Source organism: Oncorhynchus nerka, linkage group LG5 (assembly GCF_034236695.1).
Source record: "Oncorhynchus nerka isolate Pitt River linkage group LG5, Oner_Uvic_2.0, whole genome shotgun sequence".
In the NCBI taxonomy this organism is placed as follows: domain Eukaryota; kingdom Metazoa; phylum Chordata; class Actinopteri; order Salmoniformes; family Salmonidae; genus Oncorhynchus; species Oncorhynchus nerka.
In genome coordinates this window covers 36,776,979-36,804,922 of record NC_088400.1, presented here as the reverse complement: position 1 = coordinate 36,804,922, position 27,944 = coordinate 36,776,979, and the positions used below count along the sequence as shown (strand labels likewise).

The following is a 27,944-nucleotide window of genomic DNA, read 5'->3' as shown; positions in this document are numbered from 1 at the left end:
AATGATGAATCAACGATATACAAATTGGCTTAATTATTTATTTACTAACTAAATAATCACACAGAATTACATAAACACACACACACAGGATAGGTTATACATTGGTTACTACATAATGCAATGAAAAGACCCTAGTGGACTAAGCCCGATATGACGGCTTGGTAGACAATTGAAAGGGGTGGGGACAGATAGAGTGGGAAAGACAAAGGACTCGACTATCGTACACACATCTGATAACTAGGCTCATGGAAATGCTAACACTTTGCACTCTCATTCGAAAATAAATAGCATTTTATATATTTACAACTGTAGGTCTTTTTGTCTCTCTCTGTGATCACCGGTCCCTCTGCTGGAGAATCAGTCGACAGAAAGTCTCTGGTTTGTCCACTAGAGTTGAAAGTCTTTCGTAGTTGTAGCTTGTTATAATGGATACGTCAGGGATACCAATTGTCATTCGATAGTGAAATGTTCTCCAGAATGGATCTTTCAGAGTACCATTTGGTCGTTCGATCGGTTTACCAGACTAATGTACTCAAACAGCTGCAGACTGAATGCGTAGTCTTCAGTTTTGTAGAACTTTTCTTCTTAACCATTTGTAACATATGGACAGCGTCCCTATGTCCTCTGGTCTGTATTTAAATTGCCAACCATTTCAACGTCGCTACAGCTCCATGCTCTCTGGTCTAATGTACATTTTGTCGCGTTTTTTTATATTGGAGTAGAAAACGGAGCGTTTCATCATTTCCACCCAACGTCTGTTGTTCACTTGGGGCGGGGTCACTGACTGATCATAAGTTACTATGAAAAGTAATTCTCATTTAGAAGACTAAAATCACATTGTTATCTTTCCAAAAGTATTCTTCTACTTTAATCATTTATTCTATACAACATTCCGATGCAAATCCCACAATTGAGAAGTGTATACAAACAAAAGATACAGTAATGTGGTTATACTGTCTTTCATGAAGTCACAAAATGAAACAAATTCGACATGGTCGTTCTTTGATTTCCCACCGATCACCTACCAATTTCTCTAAAATAGGAATATTGTTTCATTCTTCAATTTTGGGATGTAGGAGTCATGGTGGGAACAGTGTATTTTGTTCTCCATAGGTTCTCCCCCTCAATACTCCATGGCAGTGAAGAGAGAGTTTCTGCAAGGAATTCACGACCTGTCGTTAAGTCATAAAACTGTGAAGAGAGAGAGGGGGGGGCTATGATCCTCCCCCCCAAGGGCACGTCATGACATTAGCGATGCTGTCTTCGTCCTCGATTTGGGCAAACAGGAGTCTCATAAAATGTATGTGTCCAGTTGCAGGGAGTCAGTTTGAATTCAGAAAATGCTCCGTTATGAAAATACTTTTTTTGTTCCATAAAGTCGTCCAGCAATAAAGTGCATTCGGAAAGTATTCATACCCCTTGACTTTTCCAGTTAGAGCCTTATTCTAAAATGGATTAAATAATCCCCCCCCCATCAACCTACACACAATACCCCATAATGACAAAGTGAAAACAGGTTTTTAGACATTTTTGCAAAAAATGTCTGCAGCATTGAAGGTCCCTAAGAACACAGTGGCCTCCATCATTCTCAAATGGAAGAAGTTTAGAACCACCAAGACTCTTCCTAGAGCTGGGCGCACGGTCAAACTGAGCAATCGGGGGAAAAGGGCCTTGGTCAGAGTTCCTCTGTGGAGATGGGAGAACCTTCCAGAGGGACAACCATCTCTGTAGCACTCAACCAAACAGGCATTTATTGTAGAGTGGCCAGACAGAAGCCACTCCTCAGTAAAGGGACATGACAGCCCTTTGGAGTTTGCCAAAAGGTACCTAAAGATTCACAGACCATGAGAAACAAGATTCTCTTTGGTCTGATGAAAGCAAGGTTGAATTCTTTGGCCTGAAAGCCAAGAGTCACATCTGGAGGAAACCTGCCACCATCCCTATGGTGAAGCACGGTGGTGGCAGCATCATGCTGTGGGGATGTTTTTCAGCTCCAGGGACTGGGAGACTAGTCAGGTTCGAGGCAGAGATTAACGGCGCAAAGTACAGAGAGATCCTTGATGAAAACCTGCTCCAGAGCGCTCAGGACCTCAGACTGGGGTGAAGGTTCACCTTCCAACAGGACAACGACCCTAAGCACACAGCCAAGACAACGCAGGAGTGGCTCCGAGACAAGTCTCAATGTCCTTGAGTGGCCCAGCCAGAGCCCGGACTTGAACCCAATCTAACATCTCCGGAGAGAGCTGACAATAGCTGTGCAGCGACGCTCCCCATCCAACCTGACAGAGCATTAGAGGATCTGCAGAGAAAAATGGGAGAAACTCCCCAAATACAGGTGTGCCACACTTGTAGCGTCATACCCAAGAAGACTTGAGGCTGTAATAGCTGACAAAGGTACTTCAACAAAGTACTGAGTAAAGGGTCTGAATTTACTTATGTAAATGTGATATTTCAGGGGGATTTAAACATTTGCAACAATTTTTTTTAACTGTTTTTCTTTGCCATTATGAGGTATTGTGTGTAGATTGATGAGGGGAAAAACTATTTAATCCATTTAAGAATTATGCTGTAACATAACAAAATTGTAAAAAGTCAAGGGGTCTGAATACTTTCCGAATGCACTGTACGTGCGCCGTCTTCGTGTCCATTTCAAGTCTTCTCACACATTGATCGAGACAGGTCTATGTCATCAGGATATGAGGTACTTTGGGGTGGACATACACCTATCTCGATCAATGAAAGAAGACTTGGCATAGACAAGATGTCTGCAAACGTCTTTGGTGAATCACATTATCTGGTGTAAGAATCTATAACTACAGTTCTCTGCACTTCTGTGTCTCTGCACCTGACACACATTTGGACACACTGAACTGTACTTCATTAAAAAAATGTGTATGTTACTTTTACCATATACCATTGTTGTGAAATACCCAGTTCTCTTGATGTAGCATTAAATAGTGTACACTCCTGTATTGTAGATATCCAAAGAACGTTTGTTTATTTGTCAATATGAATGTCTAGCATCTGTTTGATGCAACAGAGCCATGTACAACTTATATAAATATATTCTATGAATCCATAAGGGCCGACATATTCCGAAGATTCATAGAAAATATCCATATTTATTTTATGGTGGTTCTACAGCAGGGCTCTCCAACCCTGTTCCCGGAGACATACCATCCGGTAGGACCTACCTAATTCTAATAATAAACTGAGCCAGGTTAGTCACAACTGGGGTTGGAGCAAAAACCTACAGGAGGATAGCTCTCCGAGAACAGGGTTGGAGACCCCATGTCCTACATGATCTTAGGCCAGGAATTCCCAAACTCGGTCCTGGGGATCCCAAGGGGTGCATGTTTAGCTTTTTGCCATAGCACTACACAGCTGATCATCAAGCTTCAATTATTTGAGTCAGCTGTGTAGTGCTAGGGCTAAAACTAAAATGTGCACCCCTTGGGGTCCCCAGGACCGAGTTTGGGAAACACTGTCTTATGTTGAGCCACACTGGCTGCGTTTACACAGTCAGCCCAATTCTGATCTTTTTTCCACTAATTGGTCCAATTTGTGAAAAAAATATCAGAATTGGGCTGCCTGTGTAAACGCAGAATAAGTCCTTTATCCGGCTTCGGTACACTGGCAATGGTGGGCTGGGGAAGCTGGGACTCTTTATGCTTATGGCGATGGTCTTGTCCGGTCTGCAGTGAACGGCCAGCTGGATAAGACTCTGACGAAAGTGTTGTAGGGCTTCTTAACACCAACTGTTTTGTCCTCTTGCAGAAGATTTGCTGGTACTGCATGTCTCCTGGAAAGACATGGTTGTGTTCTTAGCATTTTACACTTTTTGCGGAAGGGACGTAGGGCAACACGCCTTTGTTGGTAAAGGTGTTAACCAAATGGGACCGGATAGAGTATTGTTTAGGGACAATGAGGGGGACATTGGGAGCTGTTTTTGAGAGGAAAGATCAGTCAACAAAGTGAATGGGCTAAAGAAGGTGTGAAAAGTCTTAGGAAGACAGCTCTTACACAGTATGAATGGTTGTGTGTGGGAGATTGAGGAGAAATGACACCCCAATCCCTCTCATACACAACAATGCATGTACTGTCTAAGCACATCCAAAAAACCCTTCCTCATCTCAAAGTACTGTGTGTAAACCTTCCCCAGCCCATTGACTTTGACATATCATTCTTGTCAATAGCAGTGTTTTATAGATAAGGGTGGAATAGATAGCTTCCAAATTGAGACTCGTATTTGGTAACATTAGCTAGTTTACGTTAGCTAACATCAGTCAGGGACAGAACATGTTTACTCTGCTGAAGGTAGCTAGCAGTCTAACAGTGACTACCATTGCATAGGCGAAATTGATTGACAGTGTGTATACCAAAAGATAGCCCCATGATTTAGCTAATGGCTTTCAGTGTTCAATACAGGACTGTAACGTTAGCTAGCTAACTTACCCAGCTAGGCTAGCAAGCTAGCTAACGCTAGGTAAACTCTAATTGAGAATCTTTCGTTTTGTTGTGAACGAAAAAAATTGGATGGTATCGCATCACTTCTCCGCTGTCGTCGAAATGGATTCCCCATCATTTCAGCCAGAAAATTCCTCTGATAATCTTTGGTCACTGCATCATTCGTGAAAGGCGCAACGCAAGCAACTGGCAGAATCTGGGTTAATTGGGTGTGAATCTCTGGAATGGTCATGTCCGCGCTTGTTTGTAATTAGCACAGAACACCACACAGGCATGATGACAACCATTAGTGTAAACAAAACATTTTCAAAAATATTTTGCCTCGAGAAGTTCTGAGATTACTGTGTGTTGGTCGTTCTAAGTAAACAACGGCATTATTCAAGTTTGTGGACACGCCCCCTCTAACTAGCGGGTGGTATCAGGATTCGCTATGAATGCCAGACTTAGTGGTTCACTATGAGCAGAAGAATACAAAGGGGCACTTCCTGATTCTACCAGTGAAATGAAAATGTGCTAGTTGTAAGCTTGTGGTTTGGATAATGTTGATGTTTATGATAAGGGGCGGCAGGGTAGCCTAGTGGTTGGACTAGTAACCGGAAGGTTGCAAGTTCAAACCCCCGAGCTGACAATCCATTTGAACAGGCAGTTAACCCCCTGTTCCTAGGCCGTCATTGAAAATAAGAATTTGTTCTTAACTGACTTGCCTAGAGGTTAAGATTAAAAAATAAAACATAATGTTGTTAATATAGTAATGACTATATGCCATGGCAGGTCTGTCTCTCTCAGGATGAATCTCTACATCAGAGCACTATCCACCTGTTTCCTCAGAAGAAGAAAAGGGATATAGCAAGACATCTTCCCAGCAATATGAAAAAGAACAACCATACAGCAAATATTGTCAACATGGTCAATAGGAATGTATCCAGAGGAATTGACATAAGAAATACTCTTGTCAATCGTCAAAACTCTCACCTGTGGGGGTATGACACACACACACAAACTCTGCACTGAACCAGAATATAACCTGCCAAGGAGCCTACAGTTTGCTCTACCAGAAACACAGAGACAGGAAACAAAGGCTCCACGGCTGTGACTCCTATTAATAGGCCCCAGTGGCAGAGAACAGCTGCTCCACCAACACAGCACATCCAACTGATAGAATAATGATAGAGAGAGAGCAAGAGAAAGGGAGGGGATAAGAGAAAGAGAGAGGGTGAGATGGAAGAAAACAAGGAAAAGGCAGAGTCAAGAGAATAGTGTTGGTGGAGGGGTGTTGGATAGGTAAGGTATAGTGGTGGAGGGGTGTTGGATAGGTAAGGTGTAGTGGTGGAGGGGTGTTGGATACATAAGGTGTAGTGGTGGAGGGGTGTTGGATAGATAAGGTGTAGTGGTGGAGGGGTGTTGGATAGATAAGGAGTAGTGGTGGAGGGTGTTGGATAGATAAGGTGTAGTGGTGGAGGGGTGTTGGATAGATAAGGAGTAGTGGTGGAGGGGTGTTGGATAGATAAGGTGTAGTGGTGGAGGGTGTTGGATAGATAAGGAGTAGTGGTGGAGGGGTGTTGGATAAATAAGGTGTAGTGGTGGAGGGGTGTTGGATAGATAAGGTGTAGTGGTGGAGGGGTGTTGGATAGGTAAGGTATAGTGGTGGAGGGGTGTTGGATAGGTAAGGTGTAGTGGTGGAGGGGTGTTGGATAGATAAGGTGTAGTGGTGGAGGGGTGTTGGATAGGTAAGGTATAGTGGTGGAGGGGTGTTGGATAGGTAAGGTGTAGTGGTGGAGGGGTGTTGGATAGATAAGGTGTAGTGGTGGAGGGGTGTTGGATAGGTAAGGTATAGTGGTGGAGGGGTGTTGGATAGATAAGGTGTAGTGGTGGAGGGGTGTTGGATAGATAACGTGTAGTGGTGGAGGGGTGTTGGATAGATAAGGTGTAGTGGTGGAGGGGTGTTGGATAGGTAAGGTAGTGGTGGAGTGGTGGAGTGGTGGAGGGTGTTGGATAGATAAGGTGTAGTGGTGGAGGGGTGTTGGATAGATAAGGTGTAGTGGTGGAGGGGTGTTGGATAGGTAAGGTGTAGTGGTGGAGGGGTGTTGGATAGGTAAGGTATAGTGGTGGAGGGGTGTTGGATAGGTAAGGTATAGTGGTGGAGGGGTGTTGGATAGATAAGGTGTAGTGGTGGAGGGGTGTTGGATAGATAAGGTATAGTGGTGGAGGGGTGTTGGATAGGTAAGGTGTAGTAGTGGACAGAGAGAGAGAGACAGAGAGAGAGAGACAGAGAGCGGGAGAGAGAGATAGCGAGAGAATAAAGACAAGTGTGTGCATGAGACTGCATAATCACGCCAGTTTATTTACACATTTAATTCCTGCAGTGAAGCAATGTATTTAAATCACATGATCCATGCTAAATACAGCATCATTTGAGGATGTACGGATGAGTGTGTGTATAGTACGGCTGGAAATGTGACTGGGAATAAAAGAGAGATGCAAAAGAAGGAATGAAAAATGGAGAGAAAGAGAGCGAGAGAGAGAGAGTCAGAACTGTCTGTAGGGATGCAGGCAGGGGGAGGAATGTGGTTACCATGGCAACCCAATGAAGGCTGAGCTCTGGGTGTTCGTTCCAGCTCTGACTGCGCGTTGCACTGCACCGGCCCTCGCTTCTCTGCCGCCTAACTCTCTCCATCCTCCCCCACGCTCTCTTTCTCCCTATATTTCTCCCTTGCTCACTCATCCCTCCCCCGCCGCCTCCTCGGCTCCCTCCCTCCATGAGAGAGGAACTCAGCACTACCCACCCAGCTCCATATTATCCAGCCCAGCTATTCACTGAGCACCATTGAGTCAAACTGTACTGTCACTGTGCTTTTATGCTGATATTACATTACTATAGAGCACAGTGATCCTGTACCACCGTGCCTCAACCCAGGCAGCAGCCCCCTACCCTCTACCCCCCGAACCTCTCTCCTAACGCCCCCGCCCCATGCACTAGTTCTCGGCTCAGCTGAAAAGCCAGCGCCTGTGGGTATTATGCTGCCGTGTGCCGCTGGGCGTGTTGTGATTGGGAAGGCATGTGAAAACAAGGCCTTCCATGGTACTGTACTGTTGTACTAGGGAACATGGACAGGAGGCCTCCCTCCCGCTCCCTGACAGACAGACAGACAGACAGACAGACACAGGGGCTGTGTGACAGCAGGTGAGTCACACCCCTCCATTCTGAGGTAACGTGACCTGCTACAGATTACACTAACATACAGTAGAGAGCAGTGGAGGTTGCTGAGAGGAGGACGGCTCACAATAATGGCTGGAACGGAGTAAATGGAATGGCATCAAACACATGAAAACCATGTTTGATGTATTTGATACCATTCCACTAATTCCGCTCCAGTCATTACCACGAGCCTGTCCTCCCCAATTAAGGCACCACCAACCTCCTGTGGTATAGAGATATTTTTGATCTTTGATGATTCATCATACATTCATGATTTACATCATTTACATATAGTCTCAAAACATATTTTTAAAGATATTCGAAAATATGACAGTTTACCAAATTAGAAGAAGCTAAATACCATGAAGTACCAGGCCCCATCATCTGCCCAGTGTTTACATATGAAGTTGAAACGGCTGTCAACATGCTTGCCACTTCCTTATCTGACATAATGAACCCAAACTAAGATATTTTACAGCCTCCATCTCCACAAATATCTCATTGAAAAATAGAGGTGGAATTTCAGAAACCCACACCAGCAAAATCTACAACAATTGAAAATATTCTCATATCAACAATATGATAAATTGTACTAAAGGCTGTGGTCATGACAACTGATATCACTGATTTGAGTCTCTGGGATTTGTCTGTGATTCCGTGTGATGCAGGAGCTGTGACATCCTTCTCTGATTATTAATATGTTCAAAAAGGTCATTGAGCTTAATGAAAAAAATTACCAAAGGTCACCCATGTGACGCTTCACTGAGCAAGCTGGAACAGTAGTGTGAGAGAGACACTCTGATTGGGCTCCTTTACGTTATGGAGCGTTCATTTGACCCATGGGTGACCCTGGGTGACTGACCTTAGGCGTCTCGATGTGGTAGCGGCTCACCAGCCCCAACACATGCTCCACCTTCTGAGGGTTCCTCCTGCTGGTCACTCGTACCCGCGACACTCCCTCCTCCTCAGAGTTCTGTAGGAAGGACAGGACGGAATGGATCAATACCTGATTAATATAGCAACACACATGCCCCGCCCACCTGAGGAGCTGTCTTTTTTCAGCCATCTATTTCCTGTGTTTTGGGGTGAAAAATCAATTTGTCACTTAAATGGTCGCTGGATTGATTGCTTTCATTTGACTCCTGCGACTCTTTCATACTTGCTTGTGCCTGACGTTTTTTCCAATTAACGTTATGACCGTGGAAATGTTTGTAATGACCTGTCAAGCACATCCCGGTAATGGTGGAAATGGGATCAATGGAATACATTGTCTTATTGTTGAATCAACAAGAACGCTAAACCTTCGTCAGGGATTTAACGCACCGTCACAACACTTACATCACAAGAAAGATACCTTTATTTTGATGGTAGTTAATTTTATGTGGAATTGAAATAGAGAATTCATTTAATATAGTTTAAATGTTTACAAAATTAGATTCCCGAAAATGAACACTCAGTAAGTGATATTATGTCTGCTCACGCAAACAATGTAAAGTATGTATAGCTCGGTTTAATCTAGAGCCAAGCGTGTTGATCTTTAAACCGAGGGAATCCTGCTATTGATATACTTTAATTAATGAGGCAGTAAAGACAGGGCAGGGTAGTACGGGTAGGCCTAGACAGAGCAGGTGAGTGCGGGTAGGCCTAGACAGAGCAGGTGAGTACAGGTAGGCCTAGACAGAGCATGTGAGTACAGGTAGGCCTAGACAGAGCAGGTGAGTACAGGTAGGCCTAGACAGAGCAGGTGAGTACAGGTAGACCTAGATAGAGCAGGTGAGTACAGGTAGGCCTAGACAGAGCAGGTGAGTACAGGTAGACCTAGACAGAGCAGGTGAGTACAGGTAAGACAGAGCAGGTGAGTACAGGTAGACCTAGACAGAGCAGGTGAGTACATGTAGGCCTAGAAAGAGCAGGTGAGTACAGGTAGGTCTAGACAGAGCAGGTGAGTACAGGTAGGTCTAGACAGAGCAGGTGAGTACAGGTAGGTCTAGACAGAGCAGGTGAGTACAGGTAGGTCTAGACAGAGCAGGTGAGTGCAGGTAGGTCTAGACAGAGCAGGTGAGTACAGGTAGGTCTAGACAGAGCAGGTGAGTACAGGTAGGTCTAGACAGAGCAGGTGAGTACAGGTAGGTCTAGACAGAGCAGGTGAGTACAGGTAGACCTAGACAGAGCAGGTGAGTACATGTAGGCCTAGAAAGAGCAGGTGAGTACAGGTAGGTCTAGACAGAGCAGGTGAGTACAGGTAGGTCTAGACAGAGCAGGTGAGTACAGGTAGGTCTAGACAGAGCAGGTGAGTACAGGTAGGTCTAGACAGAGCAAGTGAGTGCAGGTAGGTCTAGACAGAGCAGGTAAGTACAGGTAGGTCTAGACAGAGCAGGTGAGTACAGGTAGGTCTAGACAGAGCAGGTGAGCACAGGTAGGTATAGAAGGAGCAGGTGAGTGCAGGTAGGGTAGACTGAGCTGGTGAATACAGGTAGGGTAGACAGAGCAGGTGAGTACAGGTAGGTATAGAAGGAGCAGGTGAGTGCAGGTAGGGTAGACAGAGCAGGTGAGTACAGGTAGGTATAGAAGGAGCAGGTGAGTGCAGGTAGGGTAGACCGAGCTGGTGAATACAGGTAGGGTAGACAGAGCAGGTGAATACAGGTAGGGTAAACAGAGCAGGTGAATACAGGTAGGGTAGACAGAGCAGGTGAGTACAGGTAGGGTAGACAGAGCAGGAGAATACAGGTAGGGTAGACAGAGCAGGTGAATACAGGTAGGTCTAGACAGAGCAGGTGAGTACAGGTAGGTCTAGACAGAGCAGGTGAGTACAGGTAGGTCTAGAAAGAGCAGGTGAGTACAGGTAGGTCTAGAGAGCAGGTGAGTACAGGTAGGTCTAGACAGAGCAGGTGAATACAGGTAGGTCTAGACAGAGCAGGTGAGTACAGGTAGGTCTAGACAGAGCAGTTGAGTACAGGTAGGTCTAGACAGAGCAGGTGAATACAGGTAGGTCTAGACAGAGCAGGTGAGTACAGGTAGGGTAGACAGCAGCTGAGTACAGGTAGGTCTAGAAAGAGCAGGTGAGTACAGGTAGGTCTAGACAGAGCAGTTGAGTACAGGTAGGTCTAGACAGAGCAGGTGAGTACAGGTAGGGTAGACAGCAGCTGAGTACAGGTAGGTCTAGAAAGAGCAGGTGAGTACAGGTAGGTCTAGACAGAGCAGGTGAGTGCAGTTAGGTCTAGACAGAGCAGGTGAATACAGGTAGGTCTAGACAGAGCAGGTGAATACAGGTAGGTCTAGACAGAGCGGGTGAGTGCAGGTAGGTCTAGACAGAGCAGGTGAGTGCAGGTAGGTCTAGACAGAGCAGGTGAATACAGGTAGGTCTAGACAGAGCGGGTGAGTGCAGGTAGGTCTAGACAGAGCAGGTGAATACAGGTAGGTCTAGACAGAGCAGGTGAGTGCAGGTAGGTCTAGACAGAGCAGGTGAATACAGGTAGGTCTAGACAGAGCGGGTGAGTGCAGGTAGGTCTAGACAGAGCAGGTGAATACAGGTAGGTCTAGACAGAGCAGGTGAATACAGGTAGGTCTAGACAGAGCAGGTGAATACAGGTAGGTCTAGACAGAGCAGGTGAATACAGGTAGGTCTAGACAGAGCGGGTGAGTACAGGTAGGTCTAGACAGAGCGGGTGAGTGCAGGTAGGTCTAGACAGAGCAGTTGAATACAGGTAGGTCTAGACAGAGCAGGTGAATACAGGTAGGTCTAGACAGAGCAGGTGAGTGCAGGTAGGTCTAGACAGAGCAGGTGAGTACAGTTAGGGTAGACAGAGCAGGTGAATACAGGTAGGTCTAGACAGAGCAGGTGAGTACAGGTAGGGTAGACAGAGCAGGTGAATACAGGTAGGTCTAGACAGAGCAGGTGAGTACAGGTAGGGTAGACAGAGCAGGTGAATACAGGTAGGCCTAGACAGAGCAGGTGAGTACAGGTAGGTCTAGACAGAGCAGGTGAGTACAGGTAGACCTAGATAGAGCAGGTGAGTACAGGTAGGCCTAGACAGAGCAGGTGAGTACAGGTAGACCTAGACAGAGCAGGTGAGTACAGGTAAGACAGAGCAGGTGAGTACAGGTAGACCTAGACAGAGCAGGTGAGTACATGTAGGCCTAGAAAGAGCAGGTGAGTACAGGTAGGTCTAGACAGAGCAGGTGAGTACAGGTAGGTCTAGACAGAGCAGGTGAGTACAGGTAGGTCTAGACAGAGCAGGTGAGTACAGGTAGGTCTAGACAGAGCAGGTGAGTGCAGGTAGGTCTAGACAGAGCAGGTGAGTACAGGTAGGTCTAGACAGAGCAGGTGAGTACAGGTAGGTCTAGACAGAGCAGGTGAGTACAGGTAGGTCTAGACAGAGCAGGTGAGTACAGGTAGACCTAGACAGAGCAGGTGAGTACATGTAGGCCTAGAAAGAGCAGGTGAGTACAGGTAGGTCTAGACAGAGCAGGTGAGTACAGGTAGGTCTAGACAGAGCAGGTGAGTACAGGTAGACCTAGACAGAGCAGGTGAGTACAGGTAGGTCTAGACAGAGCAGGTGAGTGCAGGTAGGTCTAGACAGAGCAGGTAAGTACAGGTAGGTCTAGACAGAGCAGGTGAGTACAGGTAGGTCTAGACAGAGCAGGTGAGCACAGGTAGGTATAGAAGGAGCAGGTGAGTGCAGGTAGGGTAGACCGAGCTGGTGAATACAGGTAGGGTAGACAGAGCAGGTGAGTACAGGTAGGTATAGAAGGAGCAGGTGAGTGCAGGTAGGGTAGACAGAGCAGGTGAGTACAGGTAGGTATAGAAGGAGCAGGTGAGTGCAGGTAGGGTAGACCGAGCTGGTGAATACAGGTAGGGTAGACAGAGCAGGTGAATACAGGTAGGGTAAACAGAGCAGGTGAATACAGGTAGGGTAGACAGAGCAGGAGAGTACAGGTAGGGTAGACAGAGCAGGTGAGTACAGGTACGTCTAGAAAGAGCAGGTGAGTACAGGTAGGTCTAGACAGAGCAGTTGAGTACAGGTAGGTCTAGACAGAGCAGGTGAGTACAGGTAGGGTAGACAGCAGCTGAGTACAGGTAGGTCTAGAAAGAGCAGGTGAGTACAGGTAGGTCTAGACAGAGCAGGTGAATACAGGTAGGTCTAGACAGAGCAGGTGAATACAGGTAGGGTAGACAGAGCAGGTGAGTACAGGTAGGGTAGACAGAGCAGGAGAATACAGGTAGGGTAGACAGAGCAGGTGAATACAGGTAGGCCTAGAAAGAGCAGGTGAGTACAGGTAGGTCTAGACAGAGCAGGTGAGTGCAGGTAGGTCTAGACAGAGCAGGTGAGTACAGGTAGGTCTAGACAGAGCAGGTGAGTACAGGTAGGTCTAGACAGAGCAGGTGAGTACAGGTAGGTCTAGACAGAGCAGGTGAGTACAGGTAGACCTAGACAGAGCAGGTGAGTACATGTAGGCCTAGAAAGAGCAGGTGAGTACAGGTAGGTCTAGACAGAGCAGGTGAGTACAGGTAGGTCTAGACAGAGCAGGTGAGTACAGGTAGGTCTAGACAGAGCAGGTGAGTACAGGTAGGTCTAGACAGAGCAGGTGAGTGCAGGTAGGTCTAGACAGAGCAGGTAAGTACAGGTAGGTCTAGACAGAGCAGGTGAGTACAGGTAGGTCTAGACAGAGCAGGTGAGCACAGGTAGGTATAGAAGGAGCAGGTGAGTGCAGGTAGGGTAGACCGAGCTGGTGAATACAGGTAGGGTAGACAGAGCAGGTGAGTACAGGTAGGTATAGAAGGAGCAGGTGAGTGCAGGTAGGGTAGACAGAGCAGGTGAGTGCAGGTAGGTCTAGACAGAGCAGGTGAATACAGGTAGGTCTAGACAGAGCAGGTGAATACAGGTAGGGTAGACAGAGCAGGTGAGTACAGGTAGGGTAGACAGAGCAGGAGAATACAGGTAGGGTAGACAGAGCAGGTGAATACAGGTAGGCCTAGAAAGAGCAGGTGAGTACAGGTAGGTCTAGACAGAGCAGGTGAGTGCAGGTAGGTCTAGACAGAGCAGGTGAGTACAGGTAGGTCTAGACAGAGCAGGTGAGTACAGGTAGGTCTAGACAGAGCAGGTGAATACAGGTAGGGTAGACAGAGCAGGTGAGTACAGGTAGGGTAGACAGAGCAGGAGAATACAGGTAGGGTAGACAGAGCAGGTGAATACAGGTAGGCCTAGAAAGAGCAGGTGAGTACAGGTAGGTCTAGACAGAGCAGGTGAGTGCAGGTAGGTCTAGACAGAGCAGGTGAGTACAGGTAGGTCTAGACAGAGCAGGTGAGTACAGGTAGGTCTAGACAGAGCAGGTGAGTACAGGTAGGTCTAGACAGAGCAGGTGAGTACAGGTAGACCTAGACAGAGCAGGTGAGTACATGTAGGCCTAGAAAGAGCAGGTGAGTACAGGTAGGTCTAGACAGAGCAGGTGAGTACAGGTAGGTCTAGACAGAGCAGGTGAGTACAGGTAGGTCTAGACAGAGCAGGTGAGTACAGGTAGGTCTAGACAGAGCAGGTGAGTGCAGGTAGGTCTAGACAGAGCAGGTAAGTACAGGTAGGTCTAGACAGAGCAGGTGAGTACAGGTAGGTCTAGACAGAGCAGGTGAGCACAGGTAGGTATAGAAGGAGCAGGTGAGTGCAGGTAGGGTAGACCGAGCTGGTGAATACAGGTAGGGTAGACAGAGCAGGTGAGTACAGGTAGGTATAGAAGGAGCAGGTGAGTGCAGGTAGGGTAGACAGAGCAGGTGAGTACAGGTAGGGTAGACAGAGCAGGTGAGTACAGGTAGGTATAGAAGGAGCAGGTGAGTGCAGGTAGGGTAGACAGAGCAGGTGAGTACAGGTAGGTATAGAAGGAGCAGGTGAGTGCAGGTAGGGTAGACCGAGCTGGTGAATACAGGTAGGGTAGACAGAGCAGGTGAATACAGGTAGGGTAAACAGAGCAGGTGAATACAGGTAGGGTAGACAGAGCAGGTGAGTACAGGTAGGGTACACAGAGCAGGAGAATACAGGTAGGGTAGACAGAGCAGGTGAATACAGGTAGGTCTAGACAGAGCAGGTGAGTACAGGTAGGTCTAGACAGAGCAGGTGAGTACAGGTAGGTCTAGAAAGAGCAGGTGAGTACAGGTAGGTCTAGAGAGAGCAGGTGAGTACAGGTAGGTCTAGACAGAGCAGGTGAATACAGGTAGGTCTAGACAGAGCAGGTGAGTACAGGTAGGTCTAGACAGAGCAGTTGAGTACAGGTAGGTCTAGACAGAGCAGGTGAATACAGGTAGGTCTAGACAGAGCAGGTGAGTACAGGTAGGGTAGACAGCAGCTGAGTACAGGTAGGTCTAGAAAGAGCAGGTGAGTACAGGTAGGTCTAGACAGAGCAGTTGAGTACAGGTAGGTCTAGACAGAGCAGGTGAGTACAGGTAGGGTAGACAGCAGCTGAGTACAGGTAGGTCTAGAAAGAGCAGGTGAGTACAGGTAGGTCTAGACAGAGCAGGTGAGTGCAGTTAGGTCTAGACAGAGCAGGTGAATACAGGTAGGTCTAGACAGAGCAGGTGAATACAGGTAGGTCTAGACAGAGCGGGTGAGTGCAGGTAGGTCTAGACAGAGCAGGTGAGTGCAGGTAGGTCTAGACAGAGCAGGTGAATACAGGTAGGTCTAGACAGAGCGGGTGAGTGCAGGTCGGTCTAGACAGAGCAGGTGAATACAGGTAGGTCTAGACAGAGCAGGTGAGTGCAGGTAGGTCTAGACAGAGCAGGTGAATACAGGTAGGTCTAGACAGAGCGGGTGCGTGCAGGTAGGTCTAGACAGAGCAGGTGAATACAGGTAGGTCTAGACAGAGCAGGTGAATACAGGTAGGTCTAGACAGAGCAGGTGAATACAGGTAGGTCTAGACAGAGCAGGTGAATACAGGTAGGTCTAGACAGAGCTGGTGAGTACAGGTAGGTCTAGACAGAGCGGGTGAGTGCAGGTAGGTCTAGACAGAGCAGTTGAATACAGGTAGGTCTAGACAGAGCAGGTGAATACAGGTAGGTCTAGACAGAGCAGGTGAGTGCAGGTAGGTCTAGACAGAGCAGGTGAGTACAGGTAGGGTAGACAGAGCAGGTGAATACAGGTAGGTCTAGACAGAGCAGGTGAGTACAGGTAGGGTAGACAGAGCAGGTGAATACAGGTAGGTCTAGACAGAGCAGGTGAGTACAGGTAGGGTAGACAGAGCAGGTGAATACAGGTAGGCCTAGACAGAGCAGGTGAGTACAGGTAGGTCTAGACAGAGCAGGTGAGTACAGGTAGACCTAGATAGAGCAGGTGAGTACAGGTAGGCCTAGACAGAGCAGGTGAGTACAGGTAGACCTAGACAGAGCAGGTGAGTACAGGTAAGACAGAGCAGGTGAGTACAGGTAGACCTAGACAGAGCAGGTGAGTACATGTAGGCCTAGAAAGAGCAGGTGAGTACAGGTAGGTCTAGACAGAGCAGGTGAGTACAGGTAGGTCTAGACAGAGCAGGTGAGTACAGGTAGGTCTAGACAGAGCAGGTGAGTACAGGTAGGTCTAGACAGAGCAGGTGAGTGCAGGTAGGTCTAGACAGAGCAGGTGAGTACAGGTAGGTCTAGACAGAGCAGGTGAGTACAGGTAGGTCTAGACAGAGCAGGTGAGTACAGGTAGGTCTAGACAGAGCAGGTGAGTACAGGTAGACCTAGACAGAGCAGGTGAGTACATGTAGGCCTAGAAAGAGCAGGTGAGTACAGGTAGGTCTAGACAGATCAGGTGAGTACAGGTAGGTCTAGACAGAGCAGGTGAGTACAGGTAGACCTAGACAGAGCAGGTGAGTACAGGTAGGTCTAGACAGAGCAGGTGAGTGCAGGTAGGTCTAGACAGAGCAGGTAAGTACAGGTAGGTCTAGACAGAGCAGGTGAATACAGGTAGGTCTAGACAGAGCGGGTGAGTGCAGGTAGGTCTAGACAGAGCAGGTGAATACAGGTAGGTCTAGACAGAGCAGGTGAGTGCAGGTAGGTCTAGACAGAGCAGGTGAATACAGGTAGGTCTAGACAGAGCGGGTGCGTGCAGGTAGGTCTAGACAGAGCAGGTGAATACAGGTAGGTCTAGACAGAGCAGGTGAATACAGGTAGGTCTAGACAGAGCAGGTGAATACAGGTAGGTCTAGACAGAGCAGGTGAATACAGGTAGGTCTAGACAGAGCGGGTGAGTACAGGTAGGTCTAGACAGAGCGGGTGAGTGCAGGTAGGTCTAGACAGAGCAGGTGAGTACAGGTAGACCTAGATAGAGCAGGTGAGTACAGGTAGGCCTAGACAGAGCAGGTGAGTACAGGTAGACCTAGACAGAGCAGGTGAGTACAGGTAAGACAGAGCAGGTGAGTACAGGTAGACCTAGACAGAGCAGGTGAGTACATGTAGGACTAGAAAGAGCAGGTGAGTACAGGTAGGTCTAGACAGAGCAGGTGAGTACAGGTAGGTCTAGACAGAGCAGGTGAGTACAGGTAGGTCTAGACAGAGCAGGTGAGTACAGGTAGGTCTAGACAGAGCAGGTGAGTGCAGGTAGGTCTAGACAGAGCAGGTGAGTACAGGTAGGTCAAGACAGAGCAGGTGAGTACAGGTAGGTCTAGACAGAGCAGGTGAGTACAGGTAGGTCTAGACAGAGCAGGTGAGTACAGGTAGACCTAGACAGAGCAGGTGAGTACATGTAGGCCTAGAAAGAGCAGGTGAGTACAGGTAGGTCTAGACAGAGCAGGTGAGTACAGGTAGGTCTAGACAGAGCAGGTGAGTACAGGTAGACCTAGACAGAGCAGGTGAGTACAGGTAGGTCTAGACAGAGCAGGTGAGTGCAGGTAGGTCTAGACAGAGCAGGTGAGTACAGGTAGGTCTAGACAGAGCAGGTGAGTACAGGTAGGTCTAGACAGAGCAGGTGAGCACAGGTAGGTATAGAAGGAGCAGGTGAGTGCAGGTAGGGTAGACCGAGCTGGTGAATACAGGTAGGGTAGACAGAGCAGGTGAGTACAGGTAGGTATAGAAGGAGCAGGTGAGTGCAGGTAGGGTAGACAGAGCAGGTGAGTACAGGTAGGTCTAGACAGGAGCAGGTGAGTGCAGGTAGGGTAGACCGAGCTGGTGAATACAGGTAGGGTAGACAGAGCAGGTGAATACAGGTAGGTCTAAACAGAGCAGGTGAATAAAGGTAGGGTAGACAGAGCAGGAGAGTACAGGTAGGGTAGACAGAGCAGGTGAGTACAGGTAGGTCTAGAAAGAGCAGGTGAGTACAGGTAGGTCTAGAGAGAGCAGGTGAGTACAGGTAGGTCTAGACAGAGCAGGTGAATACAGGTAGGTCTAGACAGAGCAGGTGAGTACAGGTAGGTCTAGACAGAGCAGTTGAGTACAGGTAGGTCTAGACAGAGCAGGTGAATACAGGTAGGTCTAGACAGAGCAGGTGAGTGCAGGTAGGTCTAGACAGAGCAGGTGAGTACAGGTAGGGTAGACAGAGCAGGTGAATACAGGTAGGTCTAGACAGAGCAGGTGAGTACAGGTAGGTCTAGACAGAGCAGGTGAATACAGGTAGGTCTAGACAGAGCAGGTGAGTACAGGTAGGGTAGACAGAGCAGGTGAATACAGGTAGGTCTAGACAGAGCAGGTGAGTACAGGTAGGTCTAGACAGAGCAGGTGAGTACAGGTAGACCTAGACAGAGCAGGTGAGTACAGGTAGGCCTAGACAGAGCAGGTGAGTACAGGTAGGTCTAGACAGAGCAGGTGAGTACAGGTAAGACAGAGCAGGTGAAGTACAGGTAGGTCTAGACAGAGCAGGTGAGTACAGGTAGGCCTAGACAGAGCAGGTGAGTACAGGTAGGTCTAGACAGAGCAGGTGAGTACAGGTAGGTCTAGACAGAGCAGGTGAGTACAGGTAGGTCTAGACAGAGCAGGTGAGTACAGGTAGGTCTAGACAGAGCAGGCTGAGTACAGGTAGGTCTAGACAGAGCAGGTGAGTACAGGTAGGTCTAGACAGAGCAGGTGAGTACAGGTAGGTCTAGACAGAGCAGGTGAGTACAGGTAGGTCTAGACAGAGCAGGTGAGTACAGGTAGGTCTAGACAGAGCAGGTGAGTACAGGTAGGTCTAGACAGAGCAGGTGAGTACAGGTAGGTCTAGACAGAGCAGGTGAGTACAGGTAGGTCTAGACAGAGCAGGTGAGTACAGGTAGGTCTAGACAGAGCAGGTGAGTACAGGTAGGTCTAGACAGAGCAGGTGAGTAGACAGGTAGGTCTAGACAGAGCAGGTGAGTACAGGTAGGTCTAGACAGAGCAGGTGAATACAGGTAGGTCTAGACAGAGCAGGTGAGTGCAGGTAGGTCTAGACAGAGCAGGTGAATACAGGTAGGTCTAGACAGAGCAGGTGAGTGCAGGTAGGTCTAGACAGAGCAGGTGAATACAGGTAGGTCTAGACAGAGCAGGTGCGTGCAGGTAGGTCTAGACAGAGCAGGTGAATACAGGTAGGTCTAGACAGAGCAGGTGAATACAGGTAGGTCTAGACAGAGCAGGTGAATACAGGTAGGTCTAGACAGAGCAGGTGAATACAGGTAGGTCTAGACAGAGCAGGTGAGTACAGGTAGGTCTAGACAGAGCGGGGGAGGTCTAGACAGAGCAGGTGAGTACAGGGACCTAGACAGAGCAGGTGAGTACAGGTAGGTCTAGACAGAGCAGGTGAGTACAGGGTAGGTCAGGTGAGTACAGAGCAGGTGAGTACAGGTAGACCTAGACAGAGCAGGTGAGTACAGGTAGGACTAGAAAGAGCAGGTGAGTACAGGTAGGTCTAGACAGAGCAGGTGAGTACAGGTAGGTCTAGACAGAGCAGGTGAGTACAGGTAGGTCTAGACAGAGCAGGTGAGTACAGGTAGGTCTAGACAGAGCAGGTGAGTGCAGGTAGGTCTAGACAGAGCAGGTGAGTACAGGTAGGTCAAGACAGAGCAGGTGAGTACAGGTAGGTCTAGACAGAGCAGGTGAGTACAGGTAGGTCTAGACAGAGCAGGTGAGTACAGGTAGACCTAGACAGAGCAGGTGAGTACATGTAGGCCTAGAAAGAGCAGGTGAGTACAGGTAGGTCTAGACAGAGCAGGTGAGTACAGGTAGGTCTAGACAGAGCAGGTGAGTACAGGTAGACCTAGACAGAGCAGGTGAGTACAGGTAGGTCTAGACAGAGCAGGTGAGTGCAGGTAGGTCTAGACAGAGCAGGTAAGTACAGGTAGGTCTAGACAGAGCAGGTGAGTACAGGTAGGTCTAGACAGAGCAGGTGAGCACAGGTAGGTATAGAAGGAGCAGGTGAGTGCAGGTAGGGTAGACAGAGCTGGTGAATACAGGTAGGGTAGACAGAGCAGGTGAGTACAGGTAGGTATAGAAGAGCAGGTGAGTGCAGGTAGGGTAGACAGAGCAGGTGAGTACAGGTAGGTATAGACAGAGCAGGTGAGTACAGGTAGGTCTAGACAGAGCTGGTGAATACAGGTAGGGTAGACAGAGCAGGTGAATACAGGTAGGGTAAACAGAGCAGGTGAATACAGGTAGGGTAGACAGAGCAGGTGAGTACAGGTAGGGTAGACAGAGCAGGTGAGTACAGGTAGGTCTAGAAGAGCAGGTGAGTACAGGTAGGTCTAGACAGAGCAGGTGAGTACAGGTAGGTCTAGACAGAGCAGGTGAATACAGGTAGGTCTAGACAGAGCAGGTGAGTACAGGTAGGTCTAGACAGAGCAGGTGAGTACAGGTAGGTCTAGACAGAGCAGGTGAATACAGGTAGGTCTAGACAGAGCAGGTGAGTACAGGTAGGTCTAGACAGAGCAGTTGAGTACAGGTAGGTCTAGACAGAGCAGGTGAATACAGGTAGGTCTAGAAAGAGCAGGTGAGTACAGGTAGGTCTAGAGAGAGCAGGTGAGTACAGGTAGGTCTAGACAGAGCAGGTGAGCACAGGTAGGTATAGAAGGAGCAGGTGAGTGCAGGTAGGGTAGACCGAGCTGGTGAATACAGGTAGGGTAGACAGAGCAGGTGAGTACAGGTAGGTATAGAAGGAGCAGGTGAGTGCAGGTAGGGTAGACAGAGCAGGTGAGTACAGGTAGGTATAGAAGGAGCAGGTGAGTGCAGGTAGGGTAGACCGAGCTGGTGAATACAGGTAGGGTAGACAGAGCAGGTGAATACAGGTAGGGTAAACAGAGCAGGTGAATACAGGTAGGGTAGACAGAGCAGGAGAGTACAGGTAGGGTAGACAGAGCAGGTGAGTACAGGTAGGTCTAGAAAGAGCAGGTGAGTACAGGTAGGTCTAGAGAGAGCAGGTGAGTACAGGTAGGTCTAGACAGAGCAGGTGAATACAGGTAGGTCTAGACAGAGCAGGTGAGTACAGGTAGGTCTAGACAGAGCAGTTGAGTACAGGTAGGTCTAGACAGAGCAGGTGAATACAGGTAGGTCTAGACAGAGCAGGTGAGTACAGGTAGGTCTAGACAGAGCAGTTGAGTACAGGTAGGTCTAGACAGAGCAGGTGAATACAGGTAGGTCTAGAAAGAGCAGGTGAGTACAGGTAGGTCTAGAGAGAGCAGGTGAGTACAGGTAGGTCTAGACAGAGCAGGTGAATACAGGTAGGTCTAGACAGAGCAGGTGAGTACAGGTAGGTCTAGACAGAGCAGTTGAGTACAGGTAGGTCTAGACAGAGCAGGTGAGTACAGGTAGGGTAGACAGCAGCTGAGTACAGGTAGGTCTAGAAAGAGCAGGTGAGTACAGGTAGGTCTAGACAGAGCAGGTGAGTGCAGTTAGGTCTAGACAGAGCAGGTGAATACAGGTAGGTCTAGACAGAGCAGGTGAATACAGGTAGGTCTAGACAGAGCGGGTGAGTGCAGGTAGGCCTAGACAGAGCAGGTGAGTGCAGGTAGGTCTAGACAGAGCAGGTGAATACAGGTAGGTCTAGACAGAGCGGGTGAGTGCAGGTAGGTCTAGACAGAGCAGGTGAATACAGGTAGGTCTAGACAGAGCAGGTGAGTGCAGGTAGGTCTAGACAGAGCAGGTGAATACAGGTAGGTCTAGACAGAGCGGGTGAGTGCAGGTAGGTCTAGACAGAGCAGGTGAATACAGGTAGGTCTAGACAGAGCAGGTGAATACAGGTAGGTCTAGACAGAGCAGGTGAATACAGGTAGGTCTAGACAGAGCAGGTGAATACAGGTAGGTCTAGACAGAGCTGGTGAGTACAGGTAGGTCTAGACAGAGCAGGTGAATACAGGTAGGTCTAGACAGAGCAGGTGAATACAGGTAGGTCTAGACAGAGCAGGTGAGTGCAGGTAGGTCTAGACAGAGCAGGTGAGTACAGGTAGGGTAGACAGAGCAGGTGAATACAGGTAGGTCTAGACAGAGCAGGTGAGTACAGGTAGGGTAGACAGAGCAGGTGAATACAGGTAGGTCTAGACAGAACAGGTGAGTACAGGTAGGGTAGACAGAGCAGGTGAATACAGGTAGGTCTAGACAGAGCAGGTGAGTACAGGTAGGGTAGACAGAGCAGGTGAATACAGGTAGGTCTAGACAGAGCAGGTGAGTACAGGTAGGGTAGACAGCAGCTGAGTACAGGTAGGTCTAGACAGAGCAGGTGAGTACAGGTAGGGTAGACAGCAGCTGAGTACAGGTAGGTCTAGACAGAGCAGGTGAGTACAGGTAGGTCTAGACAGAGCAGGTGAGTACAGGTAGGGTAGACAGCAGCTGAGTACAGGTAGGTCTAGACAGAGCAGGTGAGTACAGGTAGGTCTAGACAGAGCAGGTGAGTGCAGGTAGGGTAGACAGAGCAGGTGAATACAGGTAGGTCTAGACAGAGCAGGTGAGTACAGGTAGGGTAGACAGAGCAGGTGAATACAGGTAGGTCTAGACAGAGCAGGTGAGTACAGGTAGGGTAGACAGCAGCTGAGTACAGGTAGGTCTAGACAGAGCAGGTGAGTACAGGTAGGTCTAGACAGAGCAGGTGAGTACAGGTAGGTCTAGACAGAGCAGGTGAATACAGGTAGGTCTAGACAGAGCAGGTGAATACAGGTAGGTCTAGACAGAGCAGGTGAATACAGGTAGGTCTAGACAGAGCAGGTGAGTACAGGTAGGTCTAGACAGAGCAGGTGAATACAGGTAGGTCTAGACAGAGCAGGTGAGTACAGGTAGGTCTAGACAGAGCAGGTGAGTACAGGTAGGTCTAGACAGAGCAGGTGAGTACAGGTAGGGTAGACAGAGCAGGTGAATACAGGTAGGTCTAGACAGAGCAGGTGAGTACAGGTAGGGTAGACAGCAGCTGAGTACAGGTAGGTCTAGACAGAGCAGGTGAGTACAGGTAGGTCTAGACAGAGCAGGTGAATACAGGTAGGTCTAGACAGAGCAGGTGAATACAGGTAGGTCTAGACAGAGCAGGTGAGTACAGGTAGGTCTAGACAGAGCAGGTGAATACAGGTAGGTCTAGACAGAGCAGGTGAATACAGGTAGGGTAGACAGAGCAGGTGTGTACAGGTAGGGTAGACAGAGCAGGTGAGTACAGGTAGGGTAGACAGAGCATGTGTTTGGTGGTTGCAGCCCTGTTCCACTCATTTATGTTACTTTATTCATATATGTAAATACAGTTGGCATGTTTATGCAAATGAGGCACATATCATTTTCTTTATTTTAACACAAAATGTATATTTTTAAATACCTGAAACAATAAGCACATTTATATATGAGTGAAATCAACAACAACAAAAAAGGTGTCTTGGACAATAAATTGAATACCTGAATTCCCAGCAAAATCCCTGAACTCTGTGCCAGTAAAATGTTTTATCTGCTATAATTAAGACAATCTCTGATTACAACAATTCAAAATGTTTGGAGTATCTTCATCCAATATCCAACTGCTGCATTTATTAGAATAGTTTTTAAAACCTGAACAATTTGGATGAGCGTTGCTAGATGAATATTCACACAGTGTTCACTGCCAGAGAAGAGTCCAATACAGTAAAACCAGTAAAGAGTCAACGTTTATGGACCTTTTTATGGACAACGTTTATGGGTAGCTATGAGTAATATAGCGGCTGGGCACTCTTTCTGCCTGCCTCTCTGCTAACGACCATTGACTGACTGATATTTGTTGTGCAAACAGTCCCCGGGGCCCAGTAGAACAAATGGAGTAAAGCCACAGTATAAACTGGACGGACCAGCCTATCAAAGATCTGTTGAACATGACAAACATGACAGGAGTAATTCCTACACACTAAAAACAAATGATTCAATTTGTGTCAAATAAGGGTTATTTGGATTGTGACCATATCGGATCCCTTTTTGATGCTGTACTGAACCCTTTTTTGAAGGTTCTATAAAGAACCATGCTCCTATGGTTCTAAATGGAACCGTTATGGTGCTATAAAAGAGCCCTTTCCTAAGGTTCTATAAAGAACTATTACACCAGGTTCTATATAGCTCCAAAAGGGGTTCCACTATCATTAAAACCCTTTGAATGGTTCTTTATAGAACCTTAATGGAGAAAGGTTATTTTTGAAGAATGAGACAGGCTTACTTCTCCTGGTTAGCAATAGTATATTGTTTAAAATTCTATAGGTTTTATTATTGTGTTAATTGACAAATTGAATCAGTTGTTCTAGCTATGGAACAACTTGGGGCCCCTGGGGAGAGAAACGAGCACCACTGATTCAGACAATAGTTATCCACTGACGCTCAATGAGTCTTTCACAAGACACCGTCACTGGCCATAGTCATATTTAACATGTAATGGCATAACACAACATATTAGATCTATTGGAATGACACGCTCACTCACAGTTGCACAAAAAGAGCTGTGCGCAAACTACACCCCATAATATTTGAATGAGCCGCTGCCCCTACATTATCACTAAAAGAGGAAAGAACCCTTTTCTGAACTGCAAAGATCCATTGAAGGGCTCAAAGGGTTATTTGGGTCAGTATGGTTCCACATAGAACCATCCCCTCTCCCGAGGAACCTTCATTCCTTGGTGTGTGTGCTCCAGGCTAATGCAGGACAGGCTGGTAGCAGGCTGGTAGCCTAAAGACTATATATATATATATATATATATATACAGACTGTAACTGTATGAAAGGATATGAGGATGTTGGCAGCTATTGATTCTTACACATCACGCCATTCAACATTAAATCTGACACAGAGGCTTAGCCTACCTGTGAGCTGCTGTGGCCACAGCTTAACCCGCACAGACCCTTAACAGACAGCAGAGGGCAGCGTTCAGAGTAGGCCAAGGTCACAAAAGGCTCGGGACAAAATTGGATTGATTACTATCCTGATGATCAAGGCTCCAGCGCTTCTTTGTCCTCCCAGCAGAAGTGAAAGCGTGTCCTGATCTTACCCTTAACACGAGGCTGATGTGTGTAATATAGACACCACACTAACAGAAGCATGCAGGCTACTTGACCTCAACCACACCCACTTGAGCAAGAGCTTGAGTTAAACACATCCCTCATCCCGTAAAAAGCATGACATACAGACAGTTGTATCATATTTCAAACGAATGCTTGTAAACTGTCATTGCGGTTGGGTACTTTAACAAAACATGTAGCTGAGTCGCTGCATGCTTCTGAATATGTTATCGGTGAGATGATAAGTGAGCTTTGCTGTGAGCGTCAATCACACGGCTCTGTTCCCACATGGCAGTGCTGACAGGCAGGTCAACTGACACCGGCAGGGTCAAGGGTGCCCCCTGCCCTCTCAGTCCAATGGTGGCCGCTAGGAGGATGGTCTCGGCAGCACTAGCAGGTCACTCATCACACACAGGCAAACGCACACACAAATGCAGGCACCCCCCCCCCCCCCTCTTTGTGCTCTCTGTCACCTGGGGCTGCATGGCAAACAGCCCAGGAACACAAGGAAGACACAAAGGACATTGATTTAAGGGCCAGTACTCACTGCCCCCCTCTGAGGGGTCAAAATGTATAGCTCTCTCCCTCCAACAGTAACCAGAGAATTGACTACAGAAATGTGTGTTAGAATAACACTATTGCTGCCATGTCTGGTATCTATCTGAAACTTGTTCTCTGAGGATTACTTTGATGTCATCTATATGGATGGGTGATCTCTGTGTTTACTTGTAGTTCTTCAGAGTGAACTCTGATGATACTGTATGCAATCGTCTTCTCAGGAATGCTGTCTTGTCTATATGGTAACAAGCCTACCCTGCAGGTCATCACAAATAGACGTGACCCCTTCCTAGAGGTTGGCTGGTTCGATATATTAGTTTTACTACTTTTGGTTTGGCCCGAGGACTGGTCACCAGTTGATTTTGTATACAAACAAGTCAGATCTGGTAGAAATGGAATGGTCTGTTGTCCTCTCTCTTATCCTGTATCCAGTCCATTAGAGAATGGTCTGTTGTCCTCTCTCTTATCCTGTATCCAGCCCATTAGAGAATGGTCTGTTGTCCTCTCTCTTATCCTGTATCCAGTCCATTAGAGAATGGTATGTTGTCCTCTCTCTTATCCTGTATCCAGCTCATTAGAGAATGGTCTGTTGTTCTCTCTCTTATCCTGTATCCAGCCCATTAGATAATGGTCTGTTGTCCTCTCTCTTATCCTGTATCCAGCCCATTAGAGAATGGTCTGTTGTCCTCTCTCTTACCCTGTATCCAGTCCATTAGAGAATGGTCTGTTGTCCTCTCTCTTATCCTATATCCAGCCCATTAGAGAATGGTCTGTTGTCCTCTCTCTTATCCTATATCCAGTCCATTAGATAATGGTCTGTTGTCCTCTCTCTTATCCTGTATCCAGTCCATTAGAGAATGGTCTGCTGTCCTCTCTCTTATCCTGTATCTAGTCCATTAGAGAATGGTCTGTTGTCCTCTCTCTTATCCTGTATCCAGTCCATTAGAGAATGGTCTGTTGTCCTCTCTCTTATCCTGTATCCAGTCCATTAGAGAATGGTCCGCTGTCCTCTCTCTTATCCTGTATCCAGCCCATTAGATAATGGTCTGTTGTCCTCTCACTTATCCTGTATCCAGCCCATTAGAGAATGGTCTGTTGTCCTCTCTCTTACCCTGTATCCAGTCCATTAGAGAATGGTCTGTTGTCCTCTCTCTTATCCTATATCCAGCCCATTAGAGAATGGTCTGTTGTCCTCTCTCTTATCCTGTATCCAGCTCATTAGAGAATGGTCTGTTGTTCTCTCTCTTATCCTGTATCCAGCCCATTAGATAATGGTCTGTTGTCCTCTCTCTTATCCTGTATCCAGCCCATTAGAGAACGGTCTGTTGTCCTCTCTCTTATCCTGTATCCAGTCCATTAGAGAATGGTCTGTTGTCCTCTCTCTTATCCTGTATCCAGCCCATTAGAGAATGGTCTGTTGTCCTCTCTCTTATCCTGTATCCAGTCCATTAGAGAATGGTCTGTTGTCCTCTCTCTTATCCTATATCCAGTCCATTAGAGAATGGTCTGTTGTCCTCTCTCTTATCCTGTATCCAGTCCATTAGAGAATGGTCTGTTGTCCTCTCTCTTATCCTGTATCCAGTCCATTAGAGAATGGTCTGTTGTCCTCTCTCTTATCCTGTATCCAGTCCATTAGAGAATGGTCTGTTGTCCTCTCTCTTATCCTGTATCCAGCCCATTAGAGAATGGTCTGTTGTCCTCTCTCTTATCCTGTATCCAGCCCATTAGAGAATGGTCTGTTGTCCTCTCTCTTATCCTGTATCCAGCCCATTAGAGAATGGTCTGTTGTCCTCTCTCTTATCCTGTATCCAGTCCATTAGAGAATGGTCTGTTGTCCTCTCTCTTATCCTGTATCCAGTCCATTAGAGAATGGTCTGTTGTCCTCTCTCTTATCCTGTATCCAGTCCATTAGAGAATGGTCTGTTGTCCTCTCTCTTATCCTGTATCCAGTCCATTAGAAAATGGTATGTTGTCCTCTCTCTTATCCTGTATCCAGTCCATTAGAGAATGGTTGTATGATATTTTAATATTTCCTAGGTTACTAGGCCTCTTTGTCCTGTAAGTTAACCTTAGGATCTAAATGCCTAGAATGAAGCTTTGTTAATGTCAGTATTACCTTGTAACTTAAGATGTATACCTTGTATGTGAATTTTACAAAGTTATTAAATAATACTTGTGTTTTGCATTCACTTCCCATGACCATGTATTGCTCTTAGTCAGCTAAATGCATAATACTTGATTCCACATGGTATTTCTATAATATTAAATGTAGTCAGATAACCTAATATATTCCACTCTTACATCAGGCCTATCTTTAGCCAGCTTCCTTCATTCCATTTCTACAGA

General features: G+C 47.4%; 1 protein-coding gene and 1 long non-coding RNA gene across 3 annotated transcripts in view; both read right to left on the bottom strand.

Moving 5' to 3' along the window:
- LOC115129419 (disks large homolog 3) overlaps positions 1 to 27,944 on the bottom strand; it is a 178,622-nt gene that overhangs the window by 138,418 nt on the left and 12,260 nt on the right. For both annotated transcript variants that reach the window (XM_065018609.1, XM_065018610.1), the window contains exon 4: positions 8,526 to 8,636. In XM_065018609.1, the coding sequence (XP_064874681.1) occupies positions 8,526 to 8,636 (111 nt within the window). The remainder of the gene's footprint in view (positions 1 to 8,525; positions 8,637 to 27,944) is intronic.
- LOC135571792 (uncharacterized) lies at positions 25 to 6,415 on the bottom strand. The gene is made up of 2 exons (XR_010463942.1): positions 4,456 to 6,415; positions 25 to 3,802 (listed from the first exon to the last, which is right to left on the bottom strand). It is a non-coding gene; the product is annotated as an uncharacterized LOC135571792 (long non-coding RNA).